This window comes from Telmatherina bonti (genome assembly GCF_933228915.1).
Source record: "Telmatherina bonti genome assembly, chromosome: 13".
Classification (NCBI taxonomy): Eukaryota; Metazoa; Chordata; class Actinopteri; order Atheriniformes; family Telmatherinidae; genus Telmatherina; species Telmatherina bonti.
In genome coordinates, this window is record NC_136611.1 from 27,123,649 (window position 1) to 27,148,558 (window position 24,910).

General features: G+C 40.1%; 1 protein-coding gene across 2 annotated transcripts in view; it reads right to left on the bottom strand.

Moving 5' to 3' along the window:
• ncor2 (nuclear receptor corepressor 2) overlaps nt 1-24,708 on the bottom strand; it is a 67,561-nt gene extending 42,853 nt beyond the window's left edge. For both annotated transcript variants that reach the window (XM_079251084.1, XM_079251083.1), the window contains exons 1-8: nt 24,602-24,708; nt 23,626-23,741; nt 18,957-19,134; nt 11,576-11,758; nt 9,004-9,117; nt 5,472-5,528; nt 5,149-5,201; nt 1,476-1,542 (exon numbers count right to left, since the gene is read on the bottom strand). In XM_079251084.1, coding sequence (XP_079107210.1) covers nt 1,476-1,542; nt 5,149-5,201; nt 5,472-5,528; nt 9,004-9,117; nt 11,576-11,758; nt 18,957-19,134; nt 23,626-23,741; nt 24,602-24,706 — 873 coding nt within the window. In that variant the 5' untranslated portion in view covers nt 24,707-24,708. The remainder of the gene's footprint in view (nt 1-1,475; nt 1,543-5,148; nt 5,202-5,471; nt 5,529-9,003; nt 9,118-11,575; nt 11,759-18,956; nt 19,135-23,625; nt 23,742-24,601) is intronic.
• Between the last annotated feature and the right edge of the window lie 202 nt (nt 24,709-24,910).

A 24,910-nucleotide genomic window follows, 5' to 3' on the forward strand; every position in this document is an offset into this window, starting at 1 on the left:
CTCCATCTCTGGATCATCGGGCGACACAAAGACACATGTTGAGATGTTACAAGAAGAGTGGAACTTTAAACATTAATTCTGGCGAGCAACAATCCCCCTCCTCCCTCACACGCAGGCTGTAAAGCAGCCCATTAACCCTGGTGGAGACACGACCCTCAGTGGACTCATAAACCACAAGGCGATGTCTCTCCACATGGAGCAACCTCCCCCACTTAAAACACAACATGACACAAGCGCAGAGATTAACCCACAGGTGTTACCTTGAAGCTATTTTATTCTGCTTCACAAAAATGTAAAAAATAAAATGAAGAGCTGCCCTGACACCATTTGCCCTTCAACACCTTCCCACAGCTAAGAGACCTTTGTTGTCTGGTTTTCATTTTAATGAAAACCAGCACATCTGATGTTCTGTCAAAGCTGGGTTCAAAACAGACTGGATATAAAAAGACAGATGGAGCCTCCGTGACGTCACCCGTAAGTTTCTGAAGAGCTGAATTGCAGCTTGGTGGGCGGTTCCTACCATCGCCATCTTGACAGGGGCATTCGAGTTGTCTCACCCGGAAAATACAAACATGGGCAAAGAGGCGGAGGAGAAAGGGGTGCTGTGAGCGTCATGGTGGATGATTAATATTGAGCGAACTCCGAGCTTACTGTTAGCTAAGAGCTAACCCGGAGATAACAGGAGCTAACCAGCTAACAGAGGTAAGCGGGCTAAAGCTAAGTCACGTTGTTAACCGGCTAAAAACCGCGGTTGTTCTACGTTCTTCTTACTTGAAGCGGTAACTGTCAATCAAAAGTACACCCCCCTAATTATGCCAAATTTCGAGATTAAATTACTCTTAAACGGGCGAGTTAGAAAAAAATTCACTCCCCCCACAGTTGTCATGAAGGTAAACCTGACATTTAACCAAAAATGGATTTTTGAACCAGGCTGTAAACATGTTTATTTCTGCTGTGAAGTTGGTCTTTTTATCATGGGAGTCTTTGGGGATTTGCTCTGTTTTGCAGCCCCTAGTGGATGAAGGTGGAACTGCAGTTTTATGCACTTCCACAAAGGCTTCACTTTTTACCGCCAAAGGCTCCGTCTATATTTGATGTACGGCCTATGGTTTAAAATCAGAAAACCCCCATTGATCTCTGCTTTATTTATAGATGTGTGTTATGGTTCAGCCACTGGGAGGCAAAGACACAAACCACTGCTACACAACTTTCTGTAGTTGTGTTTGGCTGGCAGTGAGTTCAACAGACATCTACAATCATTCTCTCAGATGTCACTAGAAGAAATGTCTGTTGTTGTTTTTTTTTTAAACAAATACAAGGCACATACTGACAACAGATCAAGCTTACAGCTCTTTTCCTTTTTAGTATGCCCAAAATGGCCACTCACTTCAAGGAGCAGCTGGCCCAGTTTCACCCTAGTCATCTGTCACAGGCTGAGTCCCAGTAGACAGCTACAAATGTAGTTTTCTACTTACCCACTGCTTACGAGCATGATTTCTCCTTTTGAAATACAAGATGAGCTTCTTCCTCATTGCCTGGTTTCTAAGATGAGAAGAGAAGAAAAGCGTGGAGACAAGAGACAGGTGGAGGGACAGAAAGACAAGTATAAGATGAAAACATTTAGCAAACATGCATCATCCAGCAGTGTTTGTTAGGAAATGTTTGCCAAATATTAGATCCAAAGTCCCGAGGCTCTCCTGGTATGTTCCCAGCCCTCAGCCCTTTCTAAGCATCCCTTCTTGACTTAATATATAAACAAAACAAGCTGAGACACATACTCGCATAAACACAGTGCCTGTCCATGAGTGCCAGTGCTCGATAAACTCAATTCTACTTCTGGGTGGAAAGGACAGCAAGGGGAGCCAAACTTATAAAACTTGTATGTGCTGGGAACAGCCAGACACACAGAGCTTCAAATAAAGGTCAGGGCCAGTAATCTCCACAGGCAGCGACTCAGTTTGTCTCTTTTGTTGCTGCAAGACAGAGTTTTATTCCTGACACTTAATCTGTCAGTTGTAAGGTCACGTTCCCCCTGCTGATTAATGTAATCTTACTCCACATTAGACACCTCAGCTGAGCTGCAGGTTCCCTCTGGACATAGGCGAGGACAGGACACTGGGAAATTGGCTGTCAATTGTGTGCGAGTCTTGTGAAAGTTTGCAGATAACAAAATAATATTTAGTCTTGGCAGACGCACAATGACACGACCCATTCTTCTTCTTTTTTTTTTTTTTTTTTTAACTCTAGGAGGATCTATCTGAATTTACATAGTCCAAAGTGTTGCACAGAGGCTTGGTTAATCATGCTATTGCAGCAGCAAGGTGACTTGTATTAAAAATAGTGTGGGGGTTCACATTATGGATGAAAAGATACTTGGTTAAGCAAAAGCAGGAGCGGCAAAGTAAGCTCTTTAAAGACAGAGATGGTATTGTCCTCTGCACACCAGATGGCAAAAGGAAAGATTAGCAGCCCTGAAACTCAACAAAAGGTTTCCTTTGTCCTGCTCTAAGCCTGTGCCATTTCTGAGATATCGGAGAACACTGTAATTTGGCATAATACTTCTAAAACAAGATGGCTGAAAGATTCATTATCCACATACTTTTGACAGACGAACTCTCGTGGTACGGCTACACCGAGTAAACGCTTCGGCTTCAAAGCCAAATGTGTCTTTGCAGTATCTCCATAAGCCGGGGATATTGGCACATTTATCATCAGCTGACTGTGTTTGCAAGAAGATGAACTGGGACGGGGCTCAGAGATCCACAGAGATATTAGTAGTCATCTATCCCAGCAGGGACCAATGCCAAAGTTATCAAACCAGTTTAAAAAAAACAACAAAAAAAACAAAGAAGTCAGTTGAGCTCGGTCAAACTGACACACTGGTATTTAATAACACACACACACACACACACACACACACACACACACACACACACACACACACACACACACACACACACACACACACACACACACACACACACACAGAGTGAGAGCAGTTTTCAGTTAAATGCTTTGAGGCAATAATACTGATCAAACGGTGAAAGGATCAAAAGGAGTGAAGACAGCAGTGTACAGTTAATAGGTCGGGCACATTTCGTGGTATGCTACTGTGCTGGAACTACAATGCCAACAGTAGAGGAAAGGTTTATGAAACTACTTCAACCATTTCATGTCCCTAAAAGTGGCAAATAGCTAACCTGAACTTTACCAACAGACATGTGAGTGTGCTTGTCGACTTTCTGCTCTCCTCACTGCAGATATCCACTAACATGTGAAATTGTTATGATTTATTTAGTATTCCCCTGAGGAAGCCTTTAACTTGCTGAAAGAAACATCCTGCAAGTTATTTCTTATATCATTAGAGGTAAAATGATCATCCATATTCACAGGCAGGAGGTGGAACTTCTCTTTCTTACAACTTTTTTTTGCCTTTATTGGTTTTGAAAACAAAGAGGTGGATGAATGAGCTGAAGCTCTGCACAGCAGCAATATATATTTAGAGTACCAAATTTTTCACATCCATCTGTGTACTTGCAATAATAATCATAATAATTATTATTATTATGATTATTATTAGGTTATTTTTTTATTATTTCAGGTTACTCAAGGTCACTGTATAATAAAAACGGAGAAAAACCACAATAACAATAAATAAATAAAACACAGACACAAAACCATGGGACAGAGTAATTAGAGAGAGTATGCTATCTTAAGTAGAGTATATTTCCTATATTTCCAAATATAGAAAAGTCCTGGGATTTCACATCTTGTCCATCGTTGATGGCTTCAAAAGTTTAGTAATTAACAGATTTTGATACTTTGCCTTCTGTTTTGCAATCCCTTTGACCATCATGTCTGCAGAAATAGCACTCAGGGCAATTCCAATAAGATCAATACATCTTTCTTTTAAAAAAAATCAAAGCTAATGTCATAAAGCTGCTGGCATTGATTTATTTAGCCTAGTCATTGCCGAGCATTTAGCTGATCTTTGTTGGGGCATTTAAATGGCCATCAGTGTTTATTTTACAGTCTTTACACGGGTAACTGCCTCTACTGCCAGTCGCCACATCAGACAGTCACATGTAGACCGCCGTCTCTCTGTGGCTCCCATCTCATGAGATTTTAGAGTGAGAATTGGTTTTCCTCAGCCAAAAAAAAAAAAACAAAAAAAAAACTTCACAGATCATTTACATGATGTTGTAGAACACGGTTATCTGTAAACACATCTTATAATTTGCTGCCCTGTATTTACTATTAAAGAGCTGACGGCCATGGTGTTTCATTCAATGCAGATCCAGCTCCAATGATGTTTTTATCATGTTCTATCCAGTATGGTACCATTTAACATTTACTTGTTTCAAGTAAATTTATAATGCACCTCACACACACACACACACACACACACACACACACACACACAAACATACATTTAATCAGAAATGGCTGGTCTGCAAGGCACAAGCCTGCAATCAGGAGCAAACTGGAGTTCAGTGAACCTCCATCCTGAGGCCTAATCACCAAAGACCTAACTGACATCCCAGCTGCAGTGCTCCAGTGTGGGAGTTGATGAGGGCTTGACATGATATTAACAGAAGGAATGAGACAAGTCATCATGACAGCACGCATTGCTTGGAATCAACTCCCCCAACAGCCTGTGTGTATGAGACATTTGTGTGTTTGGTTTGTGTACATTTTATGGGTCTCTAACAAGATGGTCTCTAAATGTGAAAGCAGAACAGCTACGGAAAGTCTGCATCAGAGCCCGGATACCCTTAATGACTGGATGGCGAAACTGGCCTGAACCCTAAAGCTCCTTATGAGAACCCTCTTTAAGGTCTGGGCCTTTGACTGGGAAGATTGGGATTTTGGGACAGTTTATATAATGGCAGTTTGACATCCTCCGTCTGAAACACCAGTTTTTTGCCAAAGCTACAAGACAGTTGACAGTGTTTTTTTTAAAAGGGGGGTAAGGTCTTTCACAAAGGTAAAATACAATCAAGATAAGATTAAATAACCATAACAACCACCAAGAACCAAGATGAAGTATAATCTGGTAACTGGTTTTTACTACAGCTGCAAATCTCCAGCCATTTAAAATCAAACTTCAAAGTTACCAGTGTTATCCAAGTGTAAAGTCAGACTCACATTTTGATGTTCTCATGGTACTGTTTGGTATCAGAAGGCTGGTTGTACAGAGGCTGGAACAGGAAAAGAAACAATCACATCAAGCACAGCAGGCCACATGAAACTGGCTCCTAAAAAATGTCATGAAGCTCGTAGTCCTGCTCTAAACAACGGGACTGTCTGTTGCACCATTTGATGGCTCAGTAGACTGTTTTTTGTTTGTTATTTGGCAAAAGCAACAGGGATCAGTTATACTGGTTGCTTTTTTCTAATGTACAAAAATCGTTTGAAGAAAAGAAAGCATACGCTAAAACAGAAATCTAAAGATCCAAGTCTCTACTTACCAGTTCAACCCTGGGTCCCAGTCCTTCCAGTATCCTATGAGCCTCTTCTGCCTTTTTCTAGTGAGAGAAGACAAACAGAAGTAGCACATTAGCCGGCAGCCCGCGCCTCTGCCATCACCACGGCAACGCAGCGAGCATGTTCACTTGATCACTGAGGCTACAATGCTGCTTGCTGGACGGACGAACGGACGGCTGGATGCGTGGATGGATGGAGAGATGGATGCACTGACTATTATTAGAGCTTTTAACTCAAGCTGGCCTGCAGCTCCTTGCTTCAGCTCCCTCTACTCTCTCGCTGGGAAAAAAAAAAGATTACTCACCTCCCATGAGCAGAGAGAGGTTAGAGAGAAAGAGCAGGCAGGCAGGCAGGGAAGCTGGAGTGGAGCAAAAAGTGAGTGGGAATTGAAGAGTGTGGGGCGGAAGGGGGGGAGGGGGGGTTTGGATCTGTAAGGCTCAGGTGTTTAACAAATAAATGCCACCTGCTGAAAGAAATCTCCCCTAAATACCCACATTGTCTCTCATACTAAAAAATTCTGGCTAAGACTGTAAACCAAAAGAAGAAGAATCTTTGGGCATGAAGATGGACCCAAAATCCCCCCCGTCTGTGTCTTTAGATGACCTCATTGCAGCTTTACTCCTTCATACATTTATATTTAGCTCCACCAGACAAAACGTGCAAGCCCTCTCCCAGACTACTACCCTCAACGTTCCCAATGCACTCTTCCCTCATTCCACTCTGTACACTCTCCCTGTTTCATCGATCAAAAACAGACCCTCCCTGGTGACACAGCACATGCTCTGTTGCTTCCCATCTCAGCTCATTTCCCTCAATAGCAAGTGAAACAGGCCCAGACTGATACAGTCGGCTTATAGCAAGACCAGCATGATGGAGCTACATATGGTACAAGTTTTAAGACGTGACAACAGGAACAAAAGCTGACTGTGTGTTTTTGCGTGCCAGTCTTTGCTCTCCACCCACCATGTGATGCTGCTTCCTTATCCATACGCTGCCTTAGCTGGAGTGTATGGGATACCCTCTTTATGTTTCTACACGGCTCAAGCTAATTGAATGAAAGACCCAAAAAGAACTCACACACACGGTCTAACACACACCAATAACTGGGTCACCTGAGAGGAAACCGTATGACGACAGACACGAAACAAAAAGGAAGGACTGGAGCTGTACATTTGCACATACTATACATATCATTTGAATGCAAATACTGCTCCATGTTGCTTCCTCACCACTGAGTAGGTGTAACAGGCTGCAGAGTATTGCCTCAGAGAGCTTGCTCACTACAGCAGCAGTTAATGAGCAGCAATTATTAAAAGCAGACTTTCATCCTCTGAGAGTAGGGGGCCGCAGGGATTTCTCTTCATTTCATAGCTGTGACACTTTAAGCAAATTTGAAAACAAGGCTGCACGATGCTGACCTCAAAACTCTTGCGATACAACTCCAAATTCTGCATTTAATAATGAATGGAGGGTGACACAGGATGCAAAACAAACTGCATGGAGTGCATGCTTTCATAAAAGTGTGCTTAATTAATCATAATGTTTATACTTTAACTGTCCTCCACTTCACATGAACCGGGGAGTGATGATAGCTATACCGCTTCCATCGTGTCTCACAGTTGGTTCACAAAGATTTCCCACAAAGGCAGGATCATTATAAGCTAAGAGCTATTAAAAGCTAACAAAAACATTTCCTGCAGCAGGTTAACAGGTTAAAACATTCAGCATGAGAAAACCTAAAGTAACAATAAAAATGGCAGCACTGTACTCCAAGCTACACCAACCAGGGAAGAAAGCAAAGAGAGGGCAACAAAAAAAGTGCTGAAGGGTCACACTAACACCTTAAAGGCATAAAATTTTGGCATACCACGACAGAATTATGATAATGCAATCGCAGGAAGACTGTCCTGTCTTGTCTCGTCTTTGTGCCCACAACTAATACTTTCTAAATATGAGAAGAGTGAACATGAGCTGAAACATCCCTGGGGTGTGACAATAGGCTTTAACCTTGTCAGAGAAAGCTTGTGACACTGAGAAGGGACTGACAACATTGTAGAAACATCAGATCAATGAGGCTGAGAGTGAAGGGAATGTTTCCAGGTGAACACGCCTAAAACAGTACATGTGCCAACTGCGCAACACATATTTTATGTAGTACAGTATATCAGATGAACAGCTCCAGACATGGAATAAAAATAAAAGGATATCCAAGTTGAGCAATGCGTATGAAAAGTCTATGATTGAGTAAATGGGAGTGTGAAATTTCAAAAGAAGTTGTGTAAATCGGGCAGTAGGCCAGAGTGCATCCTGGCAGTCAGAGGGAAGTGTTACAGAGGTTAGCCTACACACTTGAGTCACTCTTAAATTTGAGCCATTTGCAGTGTTGCACAGAAGTGCTGTATTTATGCTGTGTGCATGACAGTGAAAGTCGTGTTGTTGTTGTTTTTTCCTGCTTTGCTTTTTTTCTGAGCTTCTGCATTTCGGCGGCTTTCCCAACAGTTTCTGTGCAAGTCAAAGCAAAAAGTAACATGCAAAGATTCCCAGAACTGGAAGTGATTTCGCCTCTTGCTCAATGATGATCAGAGTGGATGCTTGGCTTGTGCTCAACTACATTTTTTTCAATATCTTACACTGTTATATTTCTCGAGTGCAATCTTTGACATACCCCCCCCCCACAGTTTAACTATGGGGTGTGATACAGTGAAAAAGGACTTCTCACTTTTAAATGCCAATTCCATTAAAAAGAAGACATGCTTCTAACCACTAGGGGGGACTGACAGCACTGAGAATCACCCCTCCACTGCATAATAAGAGTATATGTTCTGCACAGATCTCTACTGCAGTCACAGCAATGGGATTAAGTAAACACTTTCTTATGGCTTTACGTGACCTCGGATCGGCTGTTTGGCTTTTCTTGAAGGCACAATCAATCTGCAATACTTTAAGAAAGAAGAAGGTTTGTGTCAGTGTGAAAGTGATTCACCCTCTCCTGACTGCAAGCTTTTGAAAGTCTAACGTGTGATTCATCATGCTTGCTATGTTGACCTCTGAAGGCTTATTCTCTTAGGCAGGAATTCTGCTCTGCCTGACAGAGTAGAAAGGTTAGGAATGACATCAATGCGTTTTGACGTGTTGACAGGGTTTTTTGTTTATGAATTTAATCAAACAAGTAGAATGAAAATGACAGGCCTCTAAGACAATGCAGGATCCACCTTAGACAGACAATGTTCGATTCTGTATTGTGCGATCTACAAGTTTCATACTGTCTAGCTGTTGTCAGGTAACTTCATTAAAGACCGACGTAGGAGTGGTCTGGAGCTTTGGTATAATCTGAGATTAAAAAGATGAACCTGCTGAGTCATCGACTTTACCTTGTAGCTACTCTCATCTGTAAAGGGATTCAATAAATTTAAGTGTGGCCTATTAAAACCAAACTGAAATGAACAGGCATTTGGTTTGGGTGGAAAAGTTTGGCCACAGACTGAGGATGGGTGTAAATGTCTCTCTTCCACTAACCCTGTTCTCATCGTAGATGATCTGAACCAGGCTACGGTGCTTGGCCTCACTGGGTGGTGGTGAGATGGGTCTCTCAGGCTCGTGGGGCTTTGTAGCTTCCTCCTCCAGCTGTTGCTGTAGCACATACAAAGAAAAATGTAAATACTTGGTGTTACTTGTCTAGCATGCAAACAATGGGGGGGGGGAAAAGTAAGGAAAGGTGTACATCTGTTACCAAGGATAATCGGTCATCTCACGCCCACCAAATGAGCAAAATTTAGAAGTAACCACTTCCTACTGCTAATGATGAACAGTAATCATTTTAATGCTTTAATTATTCATAAGTGAAATTTCTAATATGACACAGGAAACTGGGGCTTAAACACATGCATTTTTAAACATCAGGTATTGCTGTGTACGTAGCCGATATGAAGAGAGCTTAACCGTTTGCAACCAGTGTGTTTACAAGTCTGTAAGTGATAGGGGTGGGAAAATTGAATTGAAAAATCACATATCTGGATTTTTTGCTTCACAATTTTAAAATAGACTTTTTTTGGTTAAAAAATATTGAAATTTTTTCAAATAAATAAAAATACTCCATTATAAATTTTTGGCCATTTTAATTTTTTTTTTATTAACCTTTTTACTTGTCTTCTTGGGCATTATACCAGCAGTATGATGGTCTGGCTTTTTTTTTTTTTTTTTTTTAGTCTACTAACATCAGCTATATCAAAGAATTGTGAGAACTGCAAATTAAATCGAATCGGTACCCAAAAAAATCTGAATCGAATCTAATCGGGACAAAAGCGTATCGTCACAGCCCTAGTAAGTGACACATTAACTTAGCTTAACTTTACTTTTTCTTTTAAATGGGGCATGCTAGGCAGTCAGTGAGCAGAAACGATGAATTTAAAAATGATATATCAAATCAGGATTAGATAAAAGGATTAGGCATTTGAAATTTATCATTGTATCATCTTCTCCTTTCTCTTTCTGTCTTTTGTCTGTCCTCTCTGGTCCAGCAGTACAAACTCTACAATTCAAACAACAATACAAAATAAACATAGAAATAAAATAAAAAATCAGAAAGTCAAGGGGATCATTATATCTATAAAGCTTCATGATAGCACTGATAAGCATCTGGTCAGGCAAGCACAGAGATTCCTGTGCAGTCCAGCTATCCTTTCCCAAACTTACCTCAGAGTAAAATAAAATAAACCGTAACCTGAGCCCCCACCCCGGCTCATTGAATTACTCTGCCTAAATAATGTTGAATCATGCATCTTAATTAGTCCAGATGTTTTCATGCTTAAAAAAGCTGGACTGTAAAAATATCCCAAAAAACACTGTTTATATTAAGAAAGGTTTCTAGGCGGGAGTGGCCCTTGACTTATCCCTGGAAGAGGCAGAGCTCAGGGGGTTTTCATTGCTCAAAACAGTCCGGATCAGTAAGGTTTCAATTTAACACTCACGCCAGCAAATCCTACTTTTTCTTTAGCTGCACTTACTGAGTATTTCTCCTATTAGTACATCACCTGGAGGGCTTTCCTGAACAGGTTGTTGGGTGACAATCGAAACATTGGCAATAAAGAAACACCCAATTTCAAAGTAGCTTCTGAATGATATCTCAAGCTGCCACAACGAAGAAGAGTCAGTGGTGTAAACTCTTGGTAAGGTCTTATGATTCGTTTTAACAGCTGCAGCTCAGACTAGACAGAAACTCAACTGGATGTGAGAAACGCAAAGCAACCCAAAGCTGCGTTTGAATCATTAGCCTGACCAGTATGTTGCTTTAAAGGCATGTATGATGAAAGAGAACTTCACATGGATGAAAGCGGCACTGTCCCTACAGTGTCTTCACTAAACATGGTAAGCAGCCAACTGTGACAGCTCTGGCAGGGATGTGAGTGGTTTCGCAGTCACAAAACCTCCACCATAATTTTACTCTTCCCCAAGGGAAGTGGTTATTTATAGCCTCATATATTTTTAACCGTCTTTTCTCCTAAATAAAAAGCCAAAGAGGAAAGGCAAAAAAAAAAAAAAAAAAAAAAAAAGAATGGTGGTGGGGGGAGCTGATGCCTGAAGGCGCATGCACATTATCACTGCACACTGCACAACAAACAGCTACACGCTTGAATGTTGTCATTAGACCACAGAAACAGTCCATTTCTTCTAGGGAAGAAGCACAAATTCTAACAAACATTACGCAAAGAAAATGAATGCAAGACACCAGCAGTCCAGTGATGACAAAGGCTTTAACACGCATGGCAAAATAAAAACTTCAGTGCCTCCCATCAGCTTCACCAGACTGACTGAATTTTTCTTCTACTAACTTAAAAACATGTATGTTTACTAACTAACTTTAAAAGTCTGCTCTGGTGTCCACATTCCCATTTTCATCGTGTATGAGTACCTTGATAGTGCAATGACAGTGGGATGCCAAATAAAAAGATGGAGACAACAAAAATGTCACAATTCACCAGCAGAGAAAGGATGAAGGAGCTAAAGAAAAGATAAGATCAATCTGCAATCTCTACCCGCCAGGCAAGCAAATGTAATCTCAAAGTACAGTCACATCCTTTTGTGTACAAACCTGTTTTTTGCGAAGCTTGCAGATCTGCTGCTCCACCATAGTAATTTCCCTGTCCACACGGTCCATGTTCTGGATCAGCTCCTCCTTGGAAAAGCGAGCTGGAACCAGATCCAAGTCGGGGTCCATATGGACAGGGCTCACAGGAGAGATGGGCTCCAACTTCCCAATGGCGCTTCCACGCTCCTGCAGAGGCCCAACAGAGACAGGAAAAAGGGGGTGAGGTGCAATGGTTTACCACTCTGTATTTTCACTTTAATCTATTACAAATGGTGTCTAGAAGTTCCTAAAAGGTTTGGGTGAGACTGAAAACAAGTCAAAAGATTAGATCTTGTATGCAAGCGTACAGTAATAAAAACAAAATATTTTTAAAAGTCTTAAAAGAAATTAACTGGAACGTTTCTAGTCTTCTTTCTTGAGAGCAATCACGTCTTGCTGTGATTACAATGTCTGCAGGTTACTCTTTAAGAAAATCTTCAAGTGTCCTTTGAAAAGGACAAAGTAATTAAGTCCTCTGGGTAATGACAGTCAGTGCAATGTCTCAGTGTTACACAAAGGCCTCGGTGGCCACGGCTGCACAGAACAGTTGACAGCTGGCTCTGCTTGACAAACCTTGTCTGCAGTATGAAATGTTGTTTTGTTTTTTTGGGGGCTGCATAATGAAACCTGACAGAAAATGCAAAGTGTGTATAATTAAATTCAGGAGAAAATTAAAAACGTCTTCTGGAAGGAAAATGGAAGCGTGTGTCTCAGATGAGCAGACAATACACAGAGCGACTCATCAACTGTCATAATGATAAAAGGGGTGATTAGATAATAAACTATCCTTCCAAGTGAAGGACAAATATACATGTTTATCCCTGGAGTAAATTCTGCTTGTTGAAACGTTTTTACTCCCTTTTTTGGACTTTTAAACCTCATTTTTAGTGTAGGATTTCTTGCTTCTCAGAAACATCTCAATGCAGACATTCAAGACCATATAAATGAGTATTAGCAGCCTATACTTTAGTCTACTACTCATCCTTAGTTGGTTTTTCAGCAGAACAATAAAGTTGCAGAGCTCTGTTAATAATTTAGGTTTTCAACAGACATTTAAAAAAAAAAAAGGAGGCAAGAATGAGATGAAAGTGAATTTACGTTATGGAACGTGTAACCTAACTCAGAAGTACCAACTACAACTGATGTCATGATACTTAGTGCGCCTGGAGTCTTTCGGTTATTTCTGTATAAATGATGCCCTTTCTGAAGGATTTCAAGCGCCGTTTCTGCTGTGTAATAGTGTCATTTTCTCAGTAGCAACAAGGATAATTTTAGGAACAGGAGTTAGTTCAGCCAGAGTTAAATAATACGGCTGTGTGCTGTCGCCACAGTTCACCCACTCAGTTACTAACACCTGAATATGTGTCAAGCATAATCAATCTGTTAGGTCCAGTCTACAGCTAACGTTTCTAGGACTTAGGTGAGGAGATTGGTGCATGTTCTTAAAGCAGACATCTGCATAGACATCATTAAAAGTATATTATGCAACTTCCCAACTGAAAAACTCTGGGTTGCTGACTAGATTGATGGTACAGTAACATCTATTATGTACATTTCTGGAGCTGCTGCTGCTGCTCAACAGCTTCCAGAGACTGAGAAACTGCCTTGCACAACTTTTGCTTCTTGGACACTGCGTGACATTGCAGCAGAGTTTCACTTCATACATCGCATCCCATGCTAGCATACGGAACTCAGCACAGAGTCTTTGTAAACACACCAATTCCTGAATAAGGTATCATTGGAGGAAGAGAGGAAAATATTAATTGCGCCATTTAATATTGTGATTATTGTGAAAATAATATATCGAGATATCCCTACAGTGAACACATATTCCCCTTTGCTTTCTAGTCCGCCTCATGTATTCAATCCACTTGTTGCACACAGAGACCGTAAGCGACCACTGTCTGCTTTTTGAATTTTAATCAGTTTCTTTATGCTTTCAGACTTCCTCAAACAAAGCAGACTTTATAAGCAGACATACTAGGATCTGAATCCAAGCAGATAGTGTGATTGTGCAAGGAAGAGGAGTTTTCACCAGAGGGGGAAGAGAATATGTAGCAGGTTTTAGAGCAGATCTAGGGACTTATTCTGTTGTAGAGAATGCCAGCTGTTAAAGACCCTGAAGATGTGGAACAAAAATACACATCACAATCTTTACTATCCAGAAATGGCTATAACTGCACTCGCCAGCTAAATTATAGCCTTGGTGAAGACAGACACAGTAAGTAGCTATTAAATGCAAATTGTGGATTCTTGTGGCAAATGAGTCGTATATAGTGATTATAATAATAATTAGTGGAGTCCTGGTTAAGCTGGTCCAGCTCTCCTTTTGTAATTCAACGTGACCAACCAGACACAGCTCAGCGCCACATCATCGTGGGCTTACAGAGTAAGCCAGAAAAGCAGAATCAGCTGTATGACAACAATGCAAATGGTAAATATACTACCATATATTCCGCACCACAAGGAACACTTAAAAGCCTTTTATTTTCTCAAAAATTGAGGGTGCGTCTTTGAACCTGTGTGCCTTATGTGTTCACCGAGTTTTAAAATGTGTTGTGAAAAATCAAGTGAAGCAAATGAATTCAGAGTTTACCATCATTCTGGGAAGATTAACAAAAGAAATTCAACCGCTGGACATTGGTGTGTTTAAAGTGAAGTTGACAACATAATGGGAGCGTTGGGTGAGAGACGGCAAACACAGCTTTGCGAAGACTGTAAGACAGAATTGGGCGAGTTTAGCCACCATATGTGAATTGATTGTGGATGCCTGGGCAAAGAAATCTCTTTTGACTGTTGTCTTAGCTTTCGCAAAAGCCAGCATCACTGCTTAACAGCCACCCAGCAACGAGACTGAACCAGATAATGATGAGAGAGAACCCGGTATGCTTGATGGTGAAATTGCTCAGCTGTTCAATCCAAATACAGAAGATGAGGACTTTGGTGGATTTGTGACAATAGATTGATAAAAAAAAAATAATGTATGTATTTTTAAATATATACTGTAGTTGAATAAAGTTCAACCAAACTCACTGTTTTGCTTTTGTTACTTTGTTAAGCAGGCACCCAAAAATACAGTGCATCTTATGTATGACTTAATTTAATCTTATGCATTCTGCCGTTTTCAGGGGAGTTAAAACGTTTCTAGCTCATTGACTGGCCAGGAAAAGAAAAACCCGTTCTGTTCTGGTGACTCGTCGATCACACGTAAACAGTGGAGCAACACGAAATGTATCCAATCTTAAAGTTTCAGTTTGGTGTTCAAATCTAATACAGCATCCACAACAAGCACATAGTATGACAGCAAGCAAGGAAGTGAGCATCTCCTCTATGCTTTGGTCAATGGATGGTCCATTTGTGTTCACACTGTAAGAAACCTGCACCTGGAATCACTTGCAAGTGAACAAATATCCCCCAGTTTTTAACCAGATGGGAGTTTACTTGTTCGATCTGCATGTTCGAGTCTAAAGACTTGTTCACGCCACTTCAAACAATCTAATCTTTCTATGAAAGCGAACCAAACAACACCATTATAAATGTGCAAATGTTGCAAACAGAAATTGTGACTTAAAAACTGGGAAAACAGGTGTAATAAGGGATGTCATTCATTTATATATAATATTTTTAAGCATGTTCTGCAACTAAAAAGTATCAACAGATGCAGATCAGTCCTGTATGTATCCATTTAATTAGACTCAAATGGTCCCCGAGACTGAACACTTTCTAAACCAAAGAAAGGAAGAGACATACTTCAACATGTTAAATAGCTTTCTGCCTCTCCTGTTGCTCATAATGGACTGACTGGTTAAAACTGTGTTCGGGTTTGCACAGAAGTAAAACCAGAAATCCTTTGACTGTATAAGTATTGCGTTGCTCCATTGTTTACTAGCGGTAAATGAGTCACTTTCGGTCCTTGATGATCGATGAGATGGATTTTTTTCTTTTTTCCTGTTGGTCAGCAGTCATTTCAGGAAATATTGCGCCCAGCGAGCAGGTGTTGTGCTGAGTTACATTGTCCAGGTAGTTTGGCAGACTCAAGATAAGTGCAGTGAGAAAGCAAACCAAACCAAAAAGTGCAAAATTCTTCATAATTCTCTGCCCAATTGAGCCGAGTCCCCAAAACTACCTGGGTGTTCATGCTTCCTATGACTCCATGCCGGTCACTTTAACCAGATTTAACACAGCGATGGCATCTGATGAAAACCACAATCCAGTTAGCTTCAAGAGCATGTCTGTGCACTGAAAGTTCAAAACCTCAGCACTACTTGAGAATTATCTCTAAACAATGTTTCAGTGTTGTGTGTCATATTTTAGCTCTCATTATATTTTCACGATGGACTTTGCCTATATATCAACAGCAGGCTCGTATACACCTCCAACAAAAAGATGTATTCCGCATATGTGAGGCATAAAAAGGTAGATGCATTCTCACAAATGAGTTCATTTGACCAATGTCCAAATAAGATCAGGAAGCCAGAAACAGCAGCTGCACAACTGATTAACAACATTCAGTTGGAATTCATTAAGTCAAAATAAATGCCCAGTTTGTTTTCCTGTGGCATGAACAGTTATTTCCATTGAAAATGCACCAGACAGCCTGAATATACAGGAAATATTTTTAATAATGGAAGTAGGAGGAGAAAACTGCAAGATTTTGAAACTTTAAATTACCATATCTGAGTTGCAGATTTTTTTTTCTGCATAATTTATTATTAAATCTAGCACACAACAAACAAAGTATTATAGCCAAACTTAGCATAATAATGAGAATGTAATGTTTACAAAAGGAATTAGATAACATACAGACTAAAGATATTGCCTGGGTGTGTATACAGCTGATCATCTCTTAAGAAGACTGTGATATTTCTTGAAAAATGGATCATTTACACACTTGCAGATTTACGTTTATCTAAAGAGGTTTATGTGCTTTTAAATGATGAAGTAATAACCACATCCTATAAAAATTTTTTTTTTTTTTTAAATTCCTTTTAAGCTTGTCTTTACAAAGCAACATTTTGTTGGTAGACACCTGCGGACCTCTAATTGAATTAAAGTGTTTGAATTCTTCATTTTGTTTAGTCTAAAACCACACAAACAAATAAAACTAATCTGCAGCACTGTGTAAGTTGGCAAATGTGATGTGACAGTGTCCAGTCAGAAGAGTTAAATGAAGAGTTAAAAGTGACCATGACGAGGTTCAAATTATTTGTATAGTCAACAATAACACCATAAAAGTCTAATTACTGGGAGTTATAATGGGAAAAGAGATTAATAATATAAAATGACCTAATAAAAGCTTATTGATGAATAAAACATCATTTCTAGTGCATGTGTCTGTCAAGGCAACACTACAGTAACGGATGTAACTGGACTTTTTTGTTGTAGCAGAATTACTTTGTTCTTGATAATCCATTTTATGTGTCATGTTCTGAATGGATGTGACCATTCTGGAGTTAATCCTCCATAAATGCCTGTGTGCTACTCAGAGTGTGTGTATGTGAGAGAGACATCCAGCTTGGGTTTTTGTTCTGCGTTATTTTTAAACGTCTGAAATAAAGGTTATGTAAGTGGGCTAATCTGGACTAGGCAGGCGGCATTACAGGACCGTAAACCTGCTGTGATTGAAAATGTCAGTGCCTGAGGATGTTTTGGAGCTGTCCCAGATGACAAAGCCCAAAGTTACTAACACCAGTGTGTCATCAATTTTAAATCTGTTTTTTTTTTTTGTGGTTTTTTTGTTGTTGTTTTTTTTGTTCTTGTTTATTTTTGCTTTTTTTTCCTCTTCTTTTTTTCTATCCAAGTAAAATAACTGACTATAAAGGAGCAATATGACCATATAATTAAGATTATATCAGACCATAGAGGGATGATTTTGACTTCTCTGAGTAACAGTGTTAAGTCCTGTCCAGTTTAAGTTTATAGTTAATGCTGGATCTAACTTCAGATTGTCTGGTTTGCTGGCCAGCCACCAAGAACAGAGTTCATGATCTCTAAATATGGGTTTCTTTTGTGTCTCCTGTTGCAGCTGCATCCCAGCTCCCTTTTCTGGTCCCCGCAAACCTTTTTAAGCTTTTGTTAACCACATGGTTGATGCTCCGTTTGTAGGCAGCTGCAGCAATCTCCTGTTCTAGCTGCTCGAAAATAGGCTCTAGCCAACTTTCGTCCGTTTTACAGAAAACAATAAAGCTGGGAAACACTGACTCTCCTCCTCGGCCCAATTCTGCTTGTTCTCTGAGTCCATTTCTTTGCTGTCATAAAGATGTTGGTGCATGTTTCTATGCTCTTATTTTGGCCAGGTAACCCCTCCCCAGCTGCTGACGCAAGCAACATGAAGCAGTTCTAAACTTTGGCCCAGTAAAGAGTTGGTGCCTAAGTAGAACCAGTTTTGAGAGCCAGGAGCGTGTGCTTAGGTGGTCAAAAGCCAAAGAACCAGGGCTTAGTCTGCCTCTGGCTCCAAACCAGTACTGGAACCAGAGGCCTCTGTCTTTCGACACTTGAGTCATTTTGCCTTCTATGCCACTATCAAATGGTGTTTCTTTTTCATGTAGTGATTGCATCTGACTTCACTTATATAATGGGTTTCTAGCGCTTGCAGCTTTCAGGGGAAGCATTGGCATTCCTGAATATTTCCCTGCTCGCTCAAGTTTTTTCCCTTCCTGAAACCTCTGTTATTGCTATTTATTATTCTTTGGCTGTGTGCCTTCCCTGGCAGTTTGAGGCACTCTAATGTCAGAAACGTCTCCCAATCACCACCTCGATGCTGAAAACCAGTCTTTTTGATCTGCAGTTCACAGCTTTATTCTGTCTTTTGAAATCTAGGTCAGCTCTATTATTTATTAATTGCGGTTTCCCAACTCTCTTAAGTCTTCCCACCCTGCTCACAGAGATCCAGCTTAGCTTCAGTGCAGAATCTCCTTCTACAACCTCTGCTGTGGTGCGTCTAATAACATCCTTGGGGCCCTTAAAGAGGCTGGGAGGATTAACCAAGAAGAAAAAATCTGGTAGAAATAAATTAACATATTTCAGAGTGGAAAATGGTCCCAGGACCTAAATTATGTATCAAAATTTAAAATTAGTCTTTTTGTAAATGCAACAGCATCCCAGAATAGTAGGATTTCCATTAAGTTTGACAAAGAGCACTGTAACACAGCTTGTCATCAGCACAAAACATTATTATATATACAGTTCACACTTAACATTTTTTAGAGCTTCAAGTTATTCAGAGGTTATTATTTGACAACTACTTAATCTGTTGGGTTCGTTGATCATTTTAGTGTAATATACACTAATCTATAGATAAACAAACTACAGATATGATGTAACATACTTCTTTGTGTACACTGACCTTTGTCAGATCCTCAGTCCCTCCCAGAGTCAATTGCTGTCGGTGGGGTGAAGACCTCACCAGAGAGTCAGGGCATATCTCTAAACGAGGGCGTTTGATCTCAGCATAGTCCACCTCTGATTGGCTGATGGGCTCTGGCAGGTACATTTGCTCGTAGCGGATGTGTTGCTCTTGCCCTCTGAAAAGAAAGGAAAAAGAATAAAAATACAATTGAACAACAAACAAAAACCCTAAATACACCATTAACAAAAAGCATCTAATTATGGTTTGTATTAAGGTTGTTCATTTAAGACAGCTTCTGATGAAGGATCATTATGGCCATTTGATATTTACTAATCAAATCTATCATGACCCCATTTGTGTTTAAACCATTGACTGTATAAAAAAAAAAAAAAAAAGATGGACGGACCCTCCGTGACGTCACCCATAGGTTTCTGAAGAGCTAAATTAAAGGTCAGTGGGCGGTTCCTACCATCGCCATCGTGGCGGGGGCATGCGCATTGTCTCGCCCGGAAAATACAAATATGGGTAAAGAGGTGGAGCTGAGAGGGGCACTGTAAGCGTCATGGTGGATGATTGACATCGAGCGAACTCCCAGCTGGCTGTAGTTTAGAGCTTACCGAGCTAACCCGGATATAACAGGAGATGACCACCTAATGTAGGTAAGCGGGCTGAAGCTAAGTCACACTGTTAACCGGCTAAAAAGCGCGGTTGTTCTACATTCTTCTTACTTGAAGAGGGAGATCAGGTACCTATCAATCAAAAGGACACGCCCCTAAGTATGCTAAATTTTGAGTTAGAAAAAAATTCAATCCTCCCACAGTTGTCATGAAGTTAAACCTGACCTTTTAAACCGAAAATGGATTTTTGAACCAGGCTGTAAACATGTTTATTTCTGCTGTGAAGTTGGTCTTTTTAACATGATAGTCTATGGAGATTTGCTTTGTTTTGGAGCCCCAAGTGGATGAAGGGGGAACTGCAACATTTTGAACTTTCGCATCAGCTTCACTTAACCACCGGAGGTTGCCGCTTGGTTTCAACATGATGAGTCCTGGAGCAATGCTGGTGTTCAAAATTCAGTCATCATAGATGTGCATTTCAAGGAGCAAATGCCAAATACCATAGATTGTGGTACAACAGCATATGTTCAAGCTCAGGATTGTTACATGAAGTGCCCGGGTACTTAGATGTAGAAATTTTACAAGCCCACTTGTTAACAGTTTTTTGTTTTTTTAACAGAAATTTTGGGTTTTTTTTTTTTTTTTGTTTTGTTTGTTTTTTTTTGTTTTTATTACCCAAGTCTGCAATAAAAGATGCCAGAAAGTCAGTAATTTGCTGCCAGTGTCAAAATGGAAGTGGCTTCTGAAGAGAAGAGGGAAAACACAACCATAATTGCTAGTCCAGGCCCACAATGGCCTAGTGTGTGGTTTTCTCTATGTGCCAAAAGCACAGAGCCCATCTCTGTCCAGAGAAGCGTCAGAGGACTGGTGAAACAATGGAGCCCATCCATGGCGACACAAGATATGAATAAAATAAAGATATGTAATGTCGAATGTGGATATTATAGTAGAAACAAAGGGCATTGAGGTAGCGGATAGTTGATTTCTGGCAGATTTTACTCGACAGGTTTATTTTTACATCTAAGAAAAAAGGCAACCAAAAAGGCCACAAACTATATTATCTCCAATATAGTTTGTGGCTTATGGGTAGATGCAGTAATAGCAAATTAAGCCTAATGAATAATTACGCATGCTTAATGCAGGCATGCTGAATTACATCAGCACCTTTCTAACAAACACAGCTATAATGTTTTAACTAATGATCTAAATGGAACAACATTCCGATTTTGGTGTTCACAGGAACTGTAGATGAGTTACTTGATACATATTCTTGTTTAGATGTCACTAGTTAATAAGTTACGATTGCGTTATGCTCCCCTAAGTCAGAGCAATGGCTGTGCCCATCCAAAACATTTCTAACATACATATTCTTTAAAGCACAGAGCTTTACTCTGTTTTCTCCAAAAAGTACAAGTCTTCTTATAAATGCTATTCATCCTGTCCTGCAATAACAAAAGCACCTTAAGGGATGCTTTGTAAAAGAAGCAGTGTGTGTCATCAGATGCAATAACCCTCTAGCAAAACATAATGGTATACTTGAGTTGTATATACATCTACCTACTGCAAAAAAGATCCAAATACAACCTCATTTGGCTTCAGGTGATCAGATGTTTAAATGATAATATTATTATGTTAGGCCTTTGCTTAATTATTATTACTGTAAATTGCCATACTCAATCAAAAGAGGTAGCATTTTAACTTAAAAACATGTTTGCTTCAGAAGGTGATGAAATAACCATAAAAAGCTAAAACTCATTATGGAATTTCAATTTAAACAAAACAGGACATAATTTTTATTATTATAGTACATTTTTTATCTGTTTTATTTGATCTAAAATAATAAACTCATTTCCTTAGTTTGCACTGGTCATCTTTTCTTCTTTTTTTTTTTTCTTTCAACAAGAAGAAGAGAGAAAAAAATTCAGCTATGCCGTTTCTCTGCTTTTTTATCCTTGCTGTAAAATGGAATCTCCCCCTTTCTGAAGAAGCTGGAATAATCTCAGACAGATGGGTCGAGGTGGAGTTACTGAGATATTGCCTGAAGTAAAGATAACAATGAAACTAACAAGGACGAAGGTAGTGATTATACTGTTGTGGTATTCAAACCCATAATTACAGTAAATTGAGAGCATTAGCAAAATAGCTCATTTCGTTTGCCTTCAGTACAAAGACTGGCAGAAGGAGACCAGCCTTGTTCAGAAATTGATAATGTCATCTTTAAAGAAAAGGACATTTTCTAAGGCCATATTAGTTTCCAAGTTCTGTTAGAATGTCAAAACCTTGAGACTGCGGCAAAAGGAGATAGGATGTGCAGAATTATTCAGCCTCATGAAAAGAGAGGAACACATCTAAGCAGATAACAGACTGAAGGATTGCCAAAGCCAAAATTACACTATTCAGTCTGAACAGAGCAGGGAAAGATTGTGGGCTTCGGTTTAGATACTCAACAAAAAAGGAAATATGAAGGTGAGTTTAGCTAAATAAAAAAAAAAAAAAAGAAAACACCCCCCAGATGGCTGCTTGCACAATTATGAGATTGTCTCACAGTTTCCCCCCTCTCCCCCCAAAAAACTCAGGTTAACATCTGCAGTCTCTATTTTGGTATGATGGTTATCTTTTATCTGCAAAACAGAAATTCAGCGCTCAGCTGGAGGAGTTACGGGAGGCTTCTGTCCTGCAGAAGTGTTGAATGAGTCATATTTGAGAAACTGCCAAAGCACCATTCATTGAATGAAGTGTGTCAGTAAATCAGGAGCTTGTGGGTAGCATTTGAAGTATGGCGTGTTTATTTCTGTATCGAGTCATGACCCAGTGTTCCCATGCTGAGGGCTAGGCTGATAACCACTAACAGGGCCAGTGCACAGCCCTATGTTGTACAATAATGTACAATAATTCTGCCTGACCGATGGTTAAAGACACCAAGCTCACACAAAAAGCTGCGGAGTCATCTTCCCATCTGTTGTGTTGCTGTTACGTTACTCCTGCATCTCATATACACGAGAAATCTTGAAAGGCAGCCACCTTGCTAAGATGTAAGTAATGCATGCATAACCTAGCACTGTATGCGTGTAATTTCTGAGAGATCATTTCTACTATGAATCTCTAAGTTTTGTTTTCATTGTACATTTTAACATATGCAAAACAACCTGACATAACAATCAACTGAGAAAAACATATTTCTGTGACCTATTCTCAGTGCATCATGCAAAATTCATTTCATGCACACAAATCATTCATACATACTCATCAAGTCTCATCCTCAAAAAACACATAACTATATAAATAATGCAGCACATTCAAAGTTACAAGATTTAAGTCTCCAGAGACAAAGTACTATTCATACAATGCTTCGCCTGACTTACTGTTGGTTTATTGAAGATGGAAAAGCTCTGCAGGCTCCATTGCCCTGCAGAACCGTTTAACACAACATTATAGAGGAACGGCTTGCGGCTGCCAATTACATAAGGATTACTCTGGGGGAGGGTTAACAGTTAGAGGCTTTAGAAGAATAATACTGCGTAAAATGCAGCCCGCATGAGGCTTTCACTGAGCATGCTCTGTCCCTCAACTGTCAAAAGTCAAAACAAACTAATATATTGAAGGGCCACCACAAACATACTACATAGCCTCAGCATACACTAATCAGTTCCTAACTGGCTGCACGACTGTTGCATCACATGTTGCACCACTAATGCTAAAAGGCATAAATTCCATTCACTGCTATAACGCTTTTAGTGTTAATGAAAACCTGCTTTAGACATAAAAAATACCACAAGGTGTAAAAGCAGCAATAGGCATCCAAAACAATTTCATTATAGTGCAATAATTTTGTAAAGTACTTTATGGTTTAGGCCAGCATCTCATGCAGATCACTTAGTCATTTTTCCTCACATGGATGTACATGTGTGTATAAATACATGCACAGAAACAGAATTCAGTAAAGTAGGAAATGACAGAGGATCTGGCCACAATGCTTTTTAAAAACAATGGAAATGTTTTTGTGCAGCTCATGAAAGGAAGGACCATCTATAGGAGCACAGTGTTCCCACCTTTCATTCCCAGGCTGGAACTCTGGCAGTAAGGAGGGCCGACGCCGATGGGGTTGACCCAGGTGGGAGCTGTAGTCTCTGGCATGCTGAGAGTGGTAGTCCACAAGTCCCACTTCCTGAAACACAAACAATAAGTCTTAATATACCATCATTTGCATTTCTTGCATTAACCCCTTCCTACAAATTAGAATTAACAAAAAAACTTGCACACTCACACACACACACACACACACACACACACACACACACACACACACACACACACACACACACACACACACACACACAAACTCCCCTCTTAATTTCCTGCCTTGTTGTTCCTGTAATATGCAATCATCTTTTCATCAGGTCTCGTCTTTTTTTCCTTCCCATCTGCCTCTCAGATAGACGCGGTAACATAAGGAGCTAATGTAAACCTGCTCATCTGCCAATCAGGATCCCATGACACAGTCCATCAACCATCATCTTCTGCTGAATGTGGTGACAAGTGGGAATAGTAGGATTAACAACAGGTGCAGCTGTGGGCGTCCTGGGGGGTCGGCCTTGAATTCTCTATTCAATAACAAAGTGGATCTACAATGACTGCGGGTCATTGAATGAACTTTGAGATCAGGCCTGTTCTTTGAGGATAAGACTGCTTCCTCCCGGGTTTGCAGAACAACATTATCTTGATCAGGGGATGTTGATGGAAATAATGAGACAGACTTAAATGCGACTCAAAGCAGTGTGAAATTTTAACCCTTTCATGCATGCATTCAAGTATTTTGCCTCTGCTAACACATGCAATGGTACTTTTTGTTTATTGATAATACTTTAATTTTTATTTGATTTATTTTGATGTATTCTAGAAAGTATTGATAAAAAATAATTTATATGATGTAAGTGTTCTATAAAAAAAATGTAGCTGTATCCTGACCCTTCTCCAAGCAGCAAAAAATCTCTAACAGCAAAACGTGTCATTTGCAGAGCCTCGTACCGTGTGTGCCCGCTGCAGCTGCAGGGGCAGCGTGGCCGGGTTGGGCAGGTGCCTTGTGTCCACAGCTCTCCGGCCCGGCGGCACAGGCTGGGGATGAGAGGACATGCTGGCACAGCCTCTTCCTCTACAAGCAGGAGGAGGGTGTGGCTGTATAGCAGATGCCGCACATTATCGGCCGTTTCCTTTAGCCTGCAACCTGAAAGTGTGGGAGGAAAAAATGAATTATATACATTAGTATACTGATACTTTTCATTTCATCTAAAGTAAAGCAGCTTCTGTTGAAATGCTTTAGGTGTTTTCATACCTGGA